Consider the following 14975-nt stretch of genomic DNA (forward strand, 5'->3'; position numbering starts at 1 on the left):
CAGTCTTACGGACACACTGTAGCTCGCTTTCTCCCCGTTAGCTCCCTGTTAGCCCCTGCTAGCTTCCACTATCTCCCCGTTAGGACCCATTTGCTCCTGCTAGGTCCCACTCGCTCTCGCTAGCTCCCTCGTCCTCTCCTCTCCTCCCCCCTACTCTCATCCATTCATCATTTAAAGGCCTCTCACCTGCTTTTGGACTCTTTATTCCTCCGCCGTCTCATCCCACTTAACCTTTTCTCTCCTCTCTGCCATCCCTTTCTTCTCCCGATCACAGCCCTGTCATCCCTTCACCACCTCCTTCCTTGTTCCTCCTTTTTTCTCCTCGCCTGTCTTTCTTTCCAACTCGGCCTTCAGTCACTACTTCCTCCCGTCAGACGTGTTTTTTCATGCTCCCGTTGCTTGTGATCCCCGCCAGGAGATCATGAGATTGTCTCGTGTGTGCATCTCTGTGTCCGTCCGCGGCTAATCCGTATCTTAGTTTAGCCCCGCCCTCTTCTAACTAATGACGTGTAGTTCAGGCGCCTTCCCACCAAACAGTCAGCCAGTGAACGAGCTCGGGTCTCTACATCCTCCCTCTCCCTCTTCCTCTTCCTCGTCCACGCCTCTGTGGACTCCATTTAAAGCTCTTTACACTTTCACAAGTGTGTGTAAAAGCTCATCTGATCATAAACAAGTTCTGCAGCTTTTCTTCTTCTTTTTCTTACGCTCTCCGTCTGTCGGCGAGACGCTCTTACAGATTGCGAGTCTCTCAGCCGCGTCAGAAGGATGTTTTAATACCTCCGCCGCCCTTGACTCGATGCAGTCTTTATGTTTTATCGGAGTGAAGGAGGCGATATAAAAGCGGAGCCATTAGAGACAAAATATCCTGAATGTCTTGCAATGAATCTAATCACAGGCAGCGTAATGTTGACGGTGACAGTAGCAAGTCGCGTCCTGAGGGACGTTCATTACACTTGAATAACCGTTAAGGAGCCGGGGCCTCGGGGTGACCGTCTTAACCCTCAGGGGGCTGAGCAGGAACAATAAACTCCTCATAGGTAACCTCTGCACCCTTCGTGTGCACTTCAGGGACCCGGCAGCGGCGGCATTATCATCCCACCGGGGGGACGCCGCTCACGGGCCAATCAGGAGCTGAAACAATAAAGAGTGTCGATGAGTTACAAATACACAATGCCAGGAATGCAAACAGTTCAGTATTTTTTTTAAATATATATACATATATTCATATATTCTTTGTGAACATCCCCAAAAAATCTAAAAACTTAGATTTATCATATTATTATGTTCTTAGTAATAAGCAGTGAACGCAGCAGGACGGCGTGAACGCAGCAGGACGGCGTGCACGTGAACGCAGCAGGACGGCGTGCACGTGAACGCAGCAGGACGGCGTGAACGCAGCAGGACGGCGTGCACGTGAACGCAGCAGGACGGCGTGCACGTGAGCGCAGCAGGACGGCGTGCATGCGGGTCAGTGAACACAGGTTCCTTCATGCAAACCCTTCTCTGCAGCTCCGACATCACGACGCCGTCTCCGGCCTTCAGACGGAGGGAGAAGCCGGCGTGATTAGAGAGGCCGGCGTGATTAGAGCGGCATCGACGACACAAGATGAACAACTGGAGCAGATAATCCTCATTATCCCTCCTTTCAAACGGAGAAGATCCGCAGACATCGACCCCGTTGTTACCACGGACACGCAGTGATGTCGTGCTTTCACTGTTTAGAATGAAGTAGATAGATAGATAGGACTGAGAGTGCAGCTTTAACACATGAAGCATAGACTTCTATACAACCAGAGGCGTATTTTTGAACAACTATGTTTCGAAAAAAACATAGATAATCATCAGATTACTATAATTCACTTATTTTATCAGTCTCTAAAATGGAGAGAACAGCAGAAGGAGGTGTAACTTACTAACTGACAAGTCAAACTTTCCCAGCATGCTGCGGGCTAACGGGGTCGCAGTGTCTCCTCCTCCCTCGCTGAATGGTGCGTCACTGCTCCAGAGGCCTAATGAGTCCTCCTCCCTCTTCAGATCCCAGGGAACGCAAATTAATGGACTTTGTTTGCGCTCGCGCTGCTGCAGCCTCCGCTGGGACGGGCTGACCGACAAACTCTTCCAACACAAACGATTAGACGAGACGGGGAAAAGCCTTCGATGACGCGAGATGTGTTCAAACTCTGGCTCTACCGACGGTTAGCTGATGACTCTGCGGTTTGTGTGTTTTGGAATAAGATCAGAGATGTTTCACTGCAGCCGGACGAGGCTTTAATCACCTCATTGTTCTCTTGTTCAACGCAGCGCAAACCAACAGGAGGGATTTCCAGCCTGTCGACATGCAGTCGGGTTTATTTAAATGCTGTTTGTTGTAGAAAAGAAAAGAAAATGTGTCCACAACAACAGTCCAGAGGGAGACGTGTGTCCATAGAGACACCTGGACCACATGAAAAACTGTTTTTGGTGAGGAGAGACAGGCGGCTAGCACAACAAATATTAAAAGGAGAGTTTTTACAGCTTTAGTATTTAGTCTTGATCTTGTTGTCTTGTTGTCGTCTCCGTGGTTAACTTGTCTTCTCAGTGGTTGACTTCTCTTCTCCATTGTTGACTTCTCCGTGGTTAACTTGTTGTCTCCGTGGTCGACTTCTTGTCTCCGTCGTTGACTTCTCGTCTCCGTCGTTCAAAGTAAATTATGAAAATGTAGTTAGTGAATCAAAATTATGAGATATAAAGTCAAAGTTATGACATATTAAGTGCGCATGAGCTTCACTGGTCTTCCTGTTATCTCCCATCCGATACAGCGCAGATAACAGAAAGAAAAAAAGACATTCACAGCGACATTTTAATATATTTGTTTCTTTTACTGGCAGAAATGTGCTTTTGTACATTTACAGATAAACATTGCAGAACAGTATTTCCCTCTGAGAGGTATAAAGCGTCCGTACACTTCGGTAAATGTGCATTTCACCACTGGGGGATGTTTTCTTTTCCATCTGTGAAATTAATTCTTCCAAGAACACAGCACACGTTATTTTAATCTAACAGTGAAGGTTCCTGTGTGTGTGTGTTTTTTAGATAAACGCAGGAGCGGAGTAACTCACAGGAGGCTGACAAGATAAACGATCCACTTAACCTCGCCGGCGGTCCGGCTCTCGGCTTCATCTACGATCCCACGCAGCCTTTATCGCCCGATAACAAGAAAACGATGAGATTAGGTTCCTTCTCTTTCTTCCTCCCCCCTACGATCCTCCGGCCTGCTGCGTCAGGAGGCGAGGGGGTCCCGATTAAAGCCTCCTCCCTTTCCAATTATTAGTCATCTTTATCTTTCCACACCAATCTAGGACTGAACACTCACATTGCAAGTGTTTCCACGGACCAAAAAGCACACACACAGTAAAAAGCAGATTATACAACGACACAAGTTATTGATATCAAAAACGATACGACGTGACGAACTGAGTGTTTCCCCCCCCCCCCCCCCCCGAGTATCTGACGAGTCATCTTATCGCAGTGATTCATATCAGACAGACGAGCAGATGCTGCGTTCATCGTGTTGATCGGAGCTTGATGGGAGGAAACGAGACACTTTTCTAGCAGAAGTTTGTATCTACATGCAGCGCATTTGATACGCTTTTATTGATTTTTATTACGTAATAAGACACTTGGATGAATATAGTGAAGTAAAAAAGTAGCCTCTTCACGCCCTCTCAATGTCTGGTTTCAAGTCTTTTTCAATAGTCTGATGTTCGTTCAGTAAATTATGGTCATTTGGAGTCAAACAGACCATAAAGCAGGGGAGGTTTTTTGATCGTACTTCATAACATTAGTCCACAAACCAGCAGGTGTCGTTCCACCATTGAGGAACTTGTTTACTAATGAGGAACTTGTTTACTAATAAGGAACTCGTTCCACCAATGAGGAACTCGTTCCACCATTGAGGAACTCGTTCAATAATGAGGAACTCGTTCACCAATGAGGAACTTGTTCCACCATTGAGGAACTCTTTCACCAATATGAGGAACTCGTTCCACCATTGAGGAACTTGTTCACCATTGAGGACCTCGTTCCACCATTGAGGAACTCTTTCACCCATATGAGGAACTCGTTCACCAATATGAGGAACTTGTTTCACCATTTAGGAGCCTGTTCCACCATTAAAGGAACGCGTTTACCAATGAGGAACGTATTCCACCATTGAGGACCTCGTTCCACCATTGAGAAACGCGTTTACCAATGAGGAACGTATTCCACCATTGAGGAACTCGTTCACCAATATGAGGACCTCGTTCCACCATTGAGGAGCCTGTTCCACCATTGAGGAACGCGTTTACCAATGAGTAACTCGTTTCACCATTGAGCAGTCAGGACAGCAAACAGTGGTGACTTTGTTGAGTGTTTAGCTCGCCATTCACGCATCTCTGTAAACTTTCTTCCAGCTGTACATCCAGACGACCACGCTGACCATCTCCATGAACCTGAGCGCGTCCGTGGCCCTCGGGATGCTCTACATGCCCAAAGTCTACGTCATCATCTTCCACCCGGAGCTCAATGTGCAGAAGAGGAAGCGCTCCTTCAAGGCCGTCGCCACGGCCGCCACCATGTCGTCCCGGCTGTCCCACAAGGCCAGCGACCGGCCCAACGGGGAGGCCAAGACGGAGCTGTGCGAGAACGTCGACCCCAACAGTGAGTCCGCCCTCGTGCCGGTCGCAGCCGGTCACAGCCGGTCTCTCCGTCGGGAGTTTAAAGGCTAACTGAAACAAGTGTAAAACACTTGCACATGTCAAGGCGTTAAATGAGCTGTAAAACCCGGAGCTGGAATCAATCCAAACGTAATAAAAGCATGTTATTATTTTACTCATCCAACCATGCATTGATTTCTCCTCCTAGACTGATTGGATTTTAACGTGGAATGAGAATTAATTTAATTTGTCTTTCTTAACTTTTAAAAAACAACGTATTTTTAGGCCCTTTCCTCGAAAATGTCTTACCCAAATCAAAAAGGGTGTATCTCTGCAACCACTAGGGCTGTTTGAATAATGTTGGTGTTGTAATAAAAGGTGCACATGTGAGATCTTGTTTAGATGATCTTGTTAGACCCTTTCAGGATGATTATTTGTTTGACGGATGCAGCTGTAAAATCCAACTCTAACCCAAACCATAGCACAACATGTGAACATTCACTATGTGAACATTCACGATGTGAACATTCTCTCTGCAAAGGTTGACTTTGATTTTGGTGTGAACGAAGCATAAAAGTCATGCTGGATGTTTTTTTTAAAAAACACAAAATGAGTTTGCATTTTTTAATTGAAAAGTCCTGCTCCACAGGAACTCAGGAATATAATAAAAGAAATGTTAAAAAAAAAAAACGTCTTTTAAAAAGCTTCAATTTGAATGTTCCTGGAATATAATAAAAGAAAGTGCACAAATTGAAATAACATGGCATGTGATCAAATTAAGTGGGATTCTCTTCTGGGAGATCACAGGGACAACTCACCAAATAATGTTTTTCTCCCCCTCCCGACAGGCTAATTGCATAATTAATCGGAGGTAAGAGCACATTAATCTTCTACTTCTGCTTTGCTGTCCCGACCTTGACTCCATTTTCTTTTCCGGAGGTTTTTGGGAGCCGGGGAGAGAGCCGGTCCGGAGGAGGAGGAGGGAGAATGTTAAGTGTGCTTTCCACAGCGCCTTTATCGGCGCCTTTGAATTGACTCGTAACTTTTACAGTGGGAGGGCGACGCGAGCGTAATGCGACTATTTGAGTGGCAGATTTATTGCTGTTCTGGGCGTCGCTTCAGCGGGATCGTTTGACCCCCCATCTCCAAAGACCTCCGGCTCTCCTCCACTCCACTCCTCAGGGCATGGACGCTGCATGCGGCGATCTCGTCTTACAACACTTGAGAGAGCGGGACGAACACATGAGCAGATCATTACATTACACCCAGCAACCAAAACACTTGCTCAAGGACGCATCGACAAGGACGAGCGGAGCCACTGAGCCTCAGTCGCGTCCTCATTTCATCATCAAACAACCTCGACGAGAGGAACCAGAAACTCACGAAAAGCCAAAAGCTGCACCTGTCCTCGTTTACTGCATTTAAAGTACGACAACCAATTCAGAGCTTGAGAGGTAGAATCCCTCGATGATGGGTCTTTTAGACTTCGAACCCCAGCATATAGGGGGTCCTTTAGACTCTGGACCTCAGCATTTAGGGGTCCTTTTGACTCTAGACCTCAGCATTGGGGGTCCTTTTGACACTGGACCTCAGCATTTGGGGGTCCTTTTGACTCTGGACCTCAACATTTGGGGGTCCTTTAGACTCTAGACCTCAGCATGTTTCCTTTAGACTCTAGACCTCAGGATGTGGGGGTCCTTTAGACTCTGGACCAAAGCATTTGGGGGTCCTTTTGACTCTGGACCTCAGCATTTGAGGGTCCTTTAGACTCTAGACCTCAGCATTGGGGGTCTTTTTGACTCTGGACCTCAGCATTTGGGGGTCCTTTAGACTTTAGACCTCAGCATTGGGGGTCCTTTTGACACTGGACCTCAGCATTTGGGGGTCCTTTAGACTCTAGACCTCAGCATTGGGGGTCCTTTTGACACTGGACCTCAGCATTTGGGGGTCCTTTAGACTCTAGACCTCAGCATTGGGGGTCCTTTTGACTCTGGACCTCAGCATTTGGGGGTCCTTTAGACTCTAGACCTCAGCATTTGGGGGTCCTTTAGACTCTAGACCTCAGCATTTGGGGGTCTTTTAGACTCTAGACCTCAGCATTTGGGGGTCCTTTAGACTCTAGACCTCAGCATTGGGGGTCCTTTTGACTCTGGACCTCAGCATTTGGGGGTCCTTTAGACTCTAGACCTCAGCATTTGGGGGTCCTTTAGACTCTAGACCTCAGCATTTGGGGGTCCTTTAGACTCTAGACCTCAGCATTGGGGGTCTTTTAGACTCTAGACCTCAGCATTTGGGGGTCCTTTAGACATCAGCATGTTTCACTATTCAGAGTCCGTTCACGGTAGAGGAGACTCAGCGGTACCGAGGCAGCGCTGACAGACTCCCTGAAGACCTGCAGACCATCTGTCCCTCCTTCCCCCTCGTTTCGCACTTTATTTCGCTTCTTTTTTCTGCACTTGTTCGTCTCCCTACTCTCCACTTTCACTCTAATAGCCTTCAGTCACTTACGATGGCTTCATCTCTTCTTCTCTCCCCTATAACTCTCTCTCTCTCCCACTAAACCTCTCTCTCCCCCCTATACCTCTCTCTTCACCCTATACATCTCTCTTTCTCCCTATACCTCTCTACCTCTCTTTCTATAGCCCCCACCCCCCATACCTCTCGCCGCTCTTCTGGCTTTCGGCCGCTCTTCAAACGCCAAATCTCTCTGATTGGCCGCTCATAAGGCCTCTCAAGCCTTTCTCCTTTCTCCGAAAGCTGATTCCTGATACAACAAAGGCTTCCGCATCGCTCTTAAAACCCCACATCGCCCGGCTGCTCTCAGAAACAATCCTGACAAGCGCTCCGCTATCCCCCTTTTTCTTCACGTGGCCCCGCTTCTGCCTGCCGTGAAACTCCTCTGCTCCATTGTATTTATTTTGGGGTTCAGCCTTTTTTACGAACGCACATGTGACACAACTTTCGAATCCCTCTTTGATGAATGGAGTGAAGCAGCTTGAGACGTCGATGAATGAATTCACCAGAAACACATTTATTGTGTTTAAAAACAGCTACTTTAGCAGAGAGCATTGTATATTGTGGCCCCCATGAACAAAAGGGGTGGTGTGTGGTAGAGTAGTAAATGTAGTTCTTAAAGTAAACACAAAACGGTGTCAAACGTGTACTTCACCACGCGAATATCACCAAACTTTTCCCCCTGCATCGAGCAAGTCGCCCGGCGGCTGAATTCTTCTGGTTTCCTCCGGCTGTGTGAACACAAAAAAACAACACAAAATTAACACAAACGGTGCCGCGAACGGATCAAAAAAGGTCCTGAAATATCTGCAACGTGACGCCGGCTTTGTAAAACGCTCGACTCTGGCGTTTCGTCAGGTCCGTCCCGCGAGATAACATGCTAGCTTGTTTTTTTCTGAATGGAGGCTACGCTAATATTGCTAACATTGTAGACACTCAAAATAGCATCATGGAGGCTCTCATCGACTCTTTGGTATAAACATACTCATTCACACACATGATAATAGTTGAGTGACACAAAGCACAAGTGGTGTATTTGTGTCTATTGTATTGATTTTGTATCACGCAAAAGTTAGCGAACACACCATGAACCAATCGGAAGTAAAAGTATTATGGTCTGCAGTAACATATCAGATATCTTCAGTAGTAACTACATGATAATGTCCGACTAGCGTGTTTCTGTGGTCGCCGCTTGTTTCGAGTTCTTCATGTGCAGTTAGCTGGTTTAGTCTAGCGGTAAAGAAGAAGAAGAAGAAATAGAGATCTGATACTTGCATCTGCATTTCCGATCAAAAGTAGTCATGCGGTGTAAGAGAAGGCTAAAATAAACTTCATTTAAATCCAATTAGTGGAGGTGAATGGCTGTCAAAGAAACAAGACGTTATTCCTGTCGATCCAGGTGGCCGAGCCCGTTTGATGCACACACCTCTCACACACACACACACTCACACACACACACACACACAGCCCTGATTGGACAGCCGGGCCTGTCGGACTCTTAGCGACGTCTCTCTGCATGAAGAAGACACATTAGAACAAAGTCAGAGCGGTGACACTTTCAGGCCTTAATATGCATATTATGTCATTTTCTCTTCTATCTCCCCGCCGCCGTGATTGATGACGGGGCTTTTGGCTCCGAGCCATTTGTCACCTGATGGACACCGAAGGCCAAGTGTTGGCCAGTGGGAGGAGGGGAGGATTACAGCTGCAGGGCGAGATAGGGTTGATGGGGTGGATGGGGAGGATAGGGAGATGGTCATAACTAAAGCAAACACACAACACTTATGTTCATCCTCTGGGGCATTTTTTCGTATCGTATTTTCATGTATAGAGCCTCGGCATTGAGATTCAGAGACAGCTGGTTTGGTGTTTTGGAGGGAAATCGGGTCGTTACATGGATGGAAACGCTCGCGGCGGAAAAGACACCAAATGAATGTGTAAAAATGTTTTTTTTTACAAAACACTCCCAAATTGAAGTATAAACATTTGAGGTATGTGAGAAATAGTTTTGACAGCACAATACAACACACACAGTAGATTCAGTGTGTGTACATCCAAAACGTTCCGAAACCTTAACCAAATAGTTTTGTTGCCACAACCAGAGCCAACTATTCCTAAATTAAGGAGCATAGTCAATTCAATATTCACCAAGGGGCGACTCCTCTGGTTGTATAGAAGTCAATGTTTCATGTGTTATAAGTGCATTCTCTCTCCTGACCACCAGGGGGCGACTCCTTTGGTTGTATAGAAGTGTGTGTTTCATATGTTAAAGCTGCATTCTCTCTCCTGAATACCAGGAGGCGACTCCTTTGGTTGTATAGAAGTCTGTGTTTCATGTGTTAAAGCTTCATTCTCTCTCCTGAACACCTGTAGGCGACTCCTTTGGTTGTATAGAAGTCTGTATTTCATGTGTTAAAGCTTCATTCTCTCTCCTGAACACCAGGAGGCGACTCCTTTGGTTGTATAGAAGTCTGTGTTTTATGTGGTAAAGCTGCATCCTCTGGTCACTCTGCGCTGGTCGTCGCTTTTGCACGATTAAAACATTCAAAAAAGAACTCCACCCAAGTTTTTGACTTTCTTTCTTTGTTTGGTTTTTCCTCTTTGGCTGCAGATGCTTTTTTTTTGTTGCTTTTGAGTTATGAGCACGACCTCCACCTCGCCCGCTCTGAGAGTTCATAAATCAAGTCTTTTTTAATTTACAGTCATTTAATTTACATCTGGATATAACTTTCACAACATTAACCTCCAGAGATTTTTTAAATATATATATTCATGTATCAGCCACTGTGACTGAAGCTCCTTCCTGTTTTGTTTCTCCTTTTTATTATAAGGTCCGGCAGCAAAGAAGAAATTCGTGAGCTACAACGACCTTGTGATCTAACGCATCAGAGCGAGAGACTGAGGAAGAGAGAGTTATATTTGTGGATGTCTGGTCTCCCTGCTGGCTGAAAAACAACAACAAGAGAAGGCAGAGAGAAAAGCAAGAACCAGAGAAGTATGTTTTATTTTTTGTCGTCGTTGTTTAGTTCTATGGTCTCATGTGCTTCATTGACCACCAACAGACTGACTGATGGATGCCTGAAGCAAAGCATTGTGGGACTTTTCCTTCCCGGGAACTGAAACTTTTTTTTCGCTCGGTTCCAAAAAGAGCGGCGAAGGAAGCACGGAGCACGCGAGGATGTTTACGGAGAATTTAAAATAAAATAAAAAATTGAACAGAGGGTTCTTTTTGTGATGGAGCCGAGGACAAAGATGGCGGACGTCATCGCGGCCTCGTGGCGGCGGGGCAGGGCGGGGCTCCGTGTTGATTGGCTCTCCGCCCTTGATGTCAAACGAAACGTTGGTCGGACGTGACCTTTTCTACGGAGCCCGCCTCCTCTTGTCTGTTCATGTACTTCCAAACTTGCAAGTCCCCCCCTCCCCTCGTGGTTCTTCATGGCTTATATGTTACTTTGATTGTTGGTTTTATTTCTGTCGGGTTTTTTCGGGGCGGGTTTAAAGGCGATGCCGTTTTGCCGTTGATGATGAATCTGTTCTGCTCTCTGGCTTCTTGGATGCACAATGTTTGTTTTTTTTTCTTTCATTTTTTGTTTTTATTAAAGCCATATTCTCCGCTTTGAGATTTTTGAGGGCTTTTTGCTGACGCTGCTGCCTGGAATCTGATTGTCGCCACGAAAAAGAGAAGAAAAAGAAGAAGAAGAAGAAGAAGAAAAAAATCGCCGTTAAAAAGGCCCCGAAAACTGGTTCAATCAGCTTCTCGCCGAGTGACACACAAACTCCTTGTTTTCAGTCACACTTGCTAAAGCTGAAGTACCGGGGTTTCTCAAAGTCTGACACTGCCTTTATTTGTCAATTTCAGTCAAATAGTCTCCATTAAAACAACGCTGAATTATCCATCAGCGGCGTTAATGTGCAGACAACCGTCGCTGGGTTACTTTGATATCAAAGAAAAACTTCAAAACACGCAGTTTCTCAGGCAAGTTCTGCAGCGATAGGAAGCGTTAATAAGTTCTAAGTGGATTCATGGACATTTATCTGTGACGCTCATCAGATATTAAAACATATCCCCCGGACGTTGTGAGTCACACTGAATCTAACTACACGCGTTTTCATGTCTGAGTGTTCGGGTTTCGAAAGTCGCGACTCCCGAGGATTTTAATTTCGTAGCGATCGGGTGCCGAAAAGCGCGGTGAACGAACAGGAAACGAAAGCTAAGAATTGGGAATTTTGTGGCGTAATAGGTGTTAATTATATATGTTCATCGTCTGCAACTCCTGTTTGTATGGTTGCTTCTATGTTCTTGTTTTTGTTTTTTTAGACGCACGGATTCTGCGTTGGGCGCCCGAATCAGAATTTCCTTTCACTCAAAATGTCTCCAACAGCCAAACCAACGACAAAAAAAACCACACTTCCTGTTGCAACACCTGCATGCGGCGTCGCCTCTCACCCCACGCAGCTTTACCTCACTCTCGATGAGACGCTTTGGATTTGCTGGCGTGTTTTATTAAGTAAAGCGGACGAGGAAAAAAATCTTGATTGCCTCCAAACTTGTAGTTACGAGACCTCGGTAATAAATCCGAGACGTCCAGAAAAAGATTAAAAACAACGGGGTGAGAAGGCCCGAGAACGCTTTCCTGCTCAAAGGTTTTGTCGCATGTGAGTCTTCACATCACTCATCTGTCGTGGTAATAAAAAAAATACAGAAAATCAGATTCCTCAGCGGACACGAAGCCACAAAAAAAAAAAGAATGAAAATAAAAGGTGTGTTTTCTTTAAAGGCCGTTTTTTCGTTTGAGCTGTTTGACTTGTTTGTGGTCCCCCCATTTCTGAAGTGTGTGTTCCTTCTCCATGACCACACACACACACACACACACACCATGACTATTTTTGTAGGTGTATGACGATGCTGATGATGATGCCGATGATGCCAATGATGATGATGATGATAATGACGACCCTTAACCGTTGTTGTAGACGCCTTTTTAAAAAGAACCCGCTTCGGTCCGCACGTCGCTGGATTTGAGGCGACTCTCCGGTGATTCGTGGACCGACGATACGACAAAAAAAAAAAAGGTGTTGATGTCGAGGTTGTCAATGCATGCCTGATATGTTCGATGTTGAATCTGAAACAAAGAAGAAAAAAAGCTAAAAAAAAATTCAAAAATAACGAAATCCTCACGACACAGTTGATTCCACCTGTTGTAACGTTGTCTTTTTTTAAATTTCTTTTTCCGTTCATATTTTTTTTGCCACCGATCCCTTCTCACAGCAGAATATGGCTTTGATTGGTTTTCTTATTTTCCTGGAAACTACGGGAAACATGGAGAAAAAGATGAATATATATTTAAAAAAACAGAAATACTTGTTTTAAAAAAAATAAAAAAAGGAAGCATGTATGTTTTCTACTGTTTGTACTAGTTATATTCATGTTGCCCTTGCTGCTTATGTGCCAATGTTGTGGGAGAGATTTGACATTTTGGCCACTCATGCAACTATTCTGTGGTGTTGTCCAAGAATGTATCGACATGAAATAAAAAAAAACATTTGGTTATTTTTCTATATACATTCCCCTCGAGGAAACGCAGTTTTGGTACTTGTGTGTCTCACTCGTGAGAAGTTTTTGACTTTATTTCACCTTCTTCTTCGCTTTTTTATTCCCTCAAATTAAGCTTTAAACACGGTTGCTTTTGTGGAGCGCTGGAGAAACTGTTGAGAATAATACAAAAAAAGAAAAGAGGACATTCAGAAGCTTTTTTTTCATCAATAAAACAAAACGTATAGGTCCTGATCGCCGGCCCTGCACGAGGAAAATATGACCCTTCTACATTAAGATGAGTTTCATGAGCAGAACAACTGTCCCACCAGCACAAACATGCGGGTTCAGAAGCCTCCAAGGCATTAAAATAAACATGAAGTATTTTATTCTTAACATTTTAAGCCTCAGTAGCTAACGTAAACTGACCCGGTCATGTTCCTGTAGCTAGCTGCATATAGCCTCAGTAGCTAACGTAAACTGACCCGGTCATGTTCCTGTAGCTACCAGCACTTAGCCTCACTAGCTAACCTAAACTGACCCGGTCACGTTTCTGTAGTTAGCAGCACATAGCCTCACTAGCTAACCTAAACTGACCCGGTCACGTTCCTGTAGCTACTAGCACATAGCCTCACTAGCTAACCTAAACTGACCCAGTCACGTTCCTGTAGCTACTAGCACATAGCCTCACTAGCTAACCTAAACTGACCCGGTCACGTTTCTGTAGTTAGCAGCACATAGCCTCACTAGCTAACCTAAACTGACCCGGTCACGTTCCTGTAGCTACTAGCACATAGCCTCACTAGCTAACCTAAACTGACCCAGTCACGTTCCTGTAGCTACTAGCACATAGCCTCACTAGCTAACCTAAACTGACCCGGTCACGTTTCTGTAGTTAGCAGCACATAGCCTCACTAGCTAACCTAAACTGACCCGGTCACGTTCCTTATCCTACGGCATAAGTCACCGTTAAGTTGAATAACTTACGTGACACCGTGAACTTGCAGCGGCGACCGTAACGTTTCAATAAACCAGAGTTTTGTTTGGTTCTTCTCCGACAGGAGATTTATGAGCGCTGAGGCCTCCCTGGCGTGCAGATGTTTCTTAAACTGCGACACACAGCAAGTGCAGAAGCTGATGAACCGAGCATGCCCAAAACAGCCAATGTTTTGCTGTATAATAAGTAATTCACCGTTTTTAGACTGAAACTCCGTCCTTACAGGCCAATGCTTTGTTTCATTGTGATTTTGCAGATTTTTCAGGTCCTAATCTTTCTATAAAGGTGTGTTATTAGTATGTGGGCTGTTGTTAAGGCTCTGAATCATACAGGTTGAACAACTCGGGGACCACTCCACGAAGCATTTTTGGGGAATCTGACTCATAATCATGCTGGATGTTTATAGTCATGATCAAAATAAGGTATAAAGGTGATTTTGCAACAAAATTCTGAAAATAACCATATAAAATAACAAAAGTATTAGAACTCATTTGGGGTTCATACGACGACTTGAACACAGGGAACAAGAGGAACAGAAGGAAATTTAAAAAATAACCCATTGATAACATCAGGTCGACTCAGCATTGCATTAATGTTCATAAGAGCATTATGGTGAAATGTAAAATCATGCAGCTGAATGCATATTAAACAAAAACATGAGCTTTAATGTGGTCAAGTGACCGATTGGAAATCAGTCAACGCCACCATAATCTTTTGTCCACATAAACTTTCCTAAAAAGCACAATAATAGATATTCTGACACATGAATCTTACTAATTGGTTCTTGTTTGCATCCGTTTTGCTTACAAATGATGTTTACTCAGGAAAAGAAACGCAATCTGAGACTTTTTTTTTGGGAGACCTTTTGTCTAATTAATGACAAAGTTTGCCGTTCTACCCAAATATTCCCATCCTTGTAATTTTGTTGCAAGTTCACAAACTTTTCTTTATTTATTGTACTAGCAAAGACAAAGACTGCATTTTCCGCTGCAGCGGCCACTGAAGAGCTCCGTCAGCATGTTTTCCTGCTGCCGGGATATCGGAGGCCGATACGACCACCGGCATCCCATCCTCCCTCCCAGTTACACTAATTGGTTTGGCGGCGACTAATCTAATTGGACACTGAAGGTTAGTTATGTGAATCCACACGGAGCCAGAGGAAGAATATATTATATAGACGGTGAGGAAGACGAGGTAAGGAGAAACATCATTATATTACAGAGAGGGTGAGGAAGAGACATCATCATATTATAGA

At 44.9% G+C, this 14975-nt stretch overlaps 1 protein-coding gene across 3 annotated transcripts in view; it reads left to right on the plus strand.

The window, feature by feature from the left end:
* Window positions 1–12731, plus strand: part of grm7 (glutamate metabotropic receptor 7) — a 183616-nt gene extending 170885 nt beyond the window's left edge. For 2 of the 3 annotated variants that reach the window (XM_068594331.1, XM_068594333.1), the window contains exons 9-10: window positions 4434–4680; window positions 10022–12731. In XM_068594331.1, the coding sequence (XP_068450432.1) occupies window positions 4434–4680; window positions 10022–10071 (297 nt within the window). In that variant the 3' untranslated portion in view covers window positions 10072–12731. Of the gene's footprint in view, window positions 1–4433; window positions 4681–5524; window positions 5548–10021 lie in introns of all 3 variants that reach the window. The other variant, XM_068594332.1, reaches the window with a different exon arrangement.
* The last annotated feature ends 2244 nt before the right edge of the window (window positions 12732–14975 follow it).

The sequence above is a fragment of the Clinocottus analis genome, unplaced genomic scaffold, assembly GCF_023055335.1.
Source record: "Clinocottus analis isolate CAN_PGR_092001 unplaced genomic scaffold, fCliAna1.0.p SCAF_3, whole genome shotgun sequence".
In the NCBI taxonomy this organism is placed as follows: Eukaryota; Metazoa; Chordata; class Actinopteri; order Perciformes; family Cottidae; genus Clinocottus; species Clinocottus analis.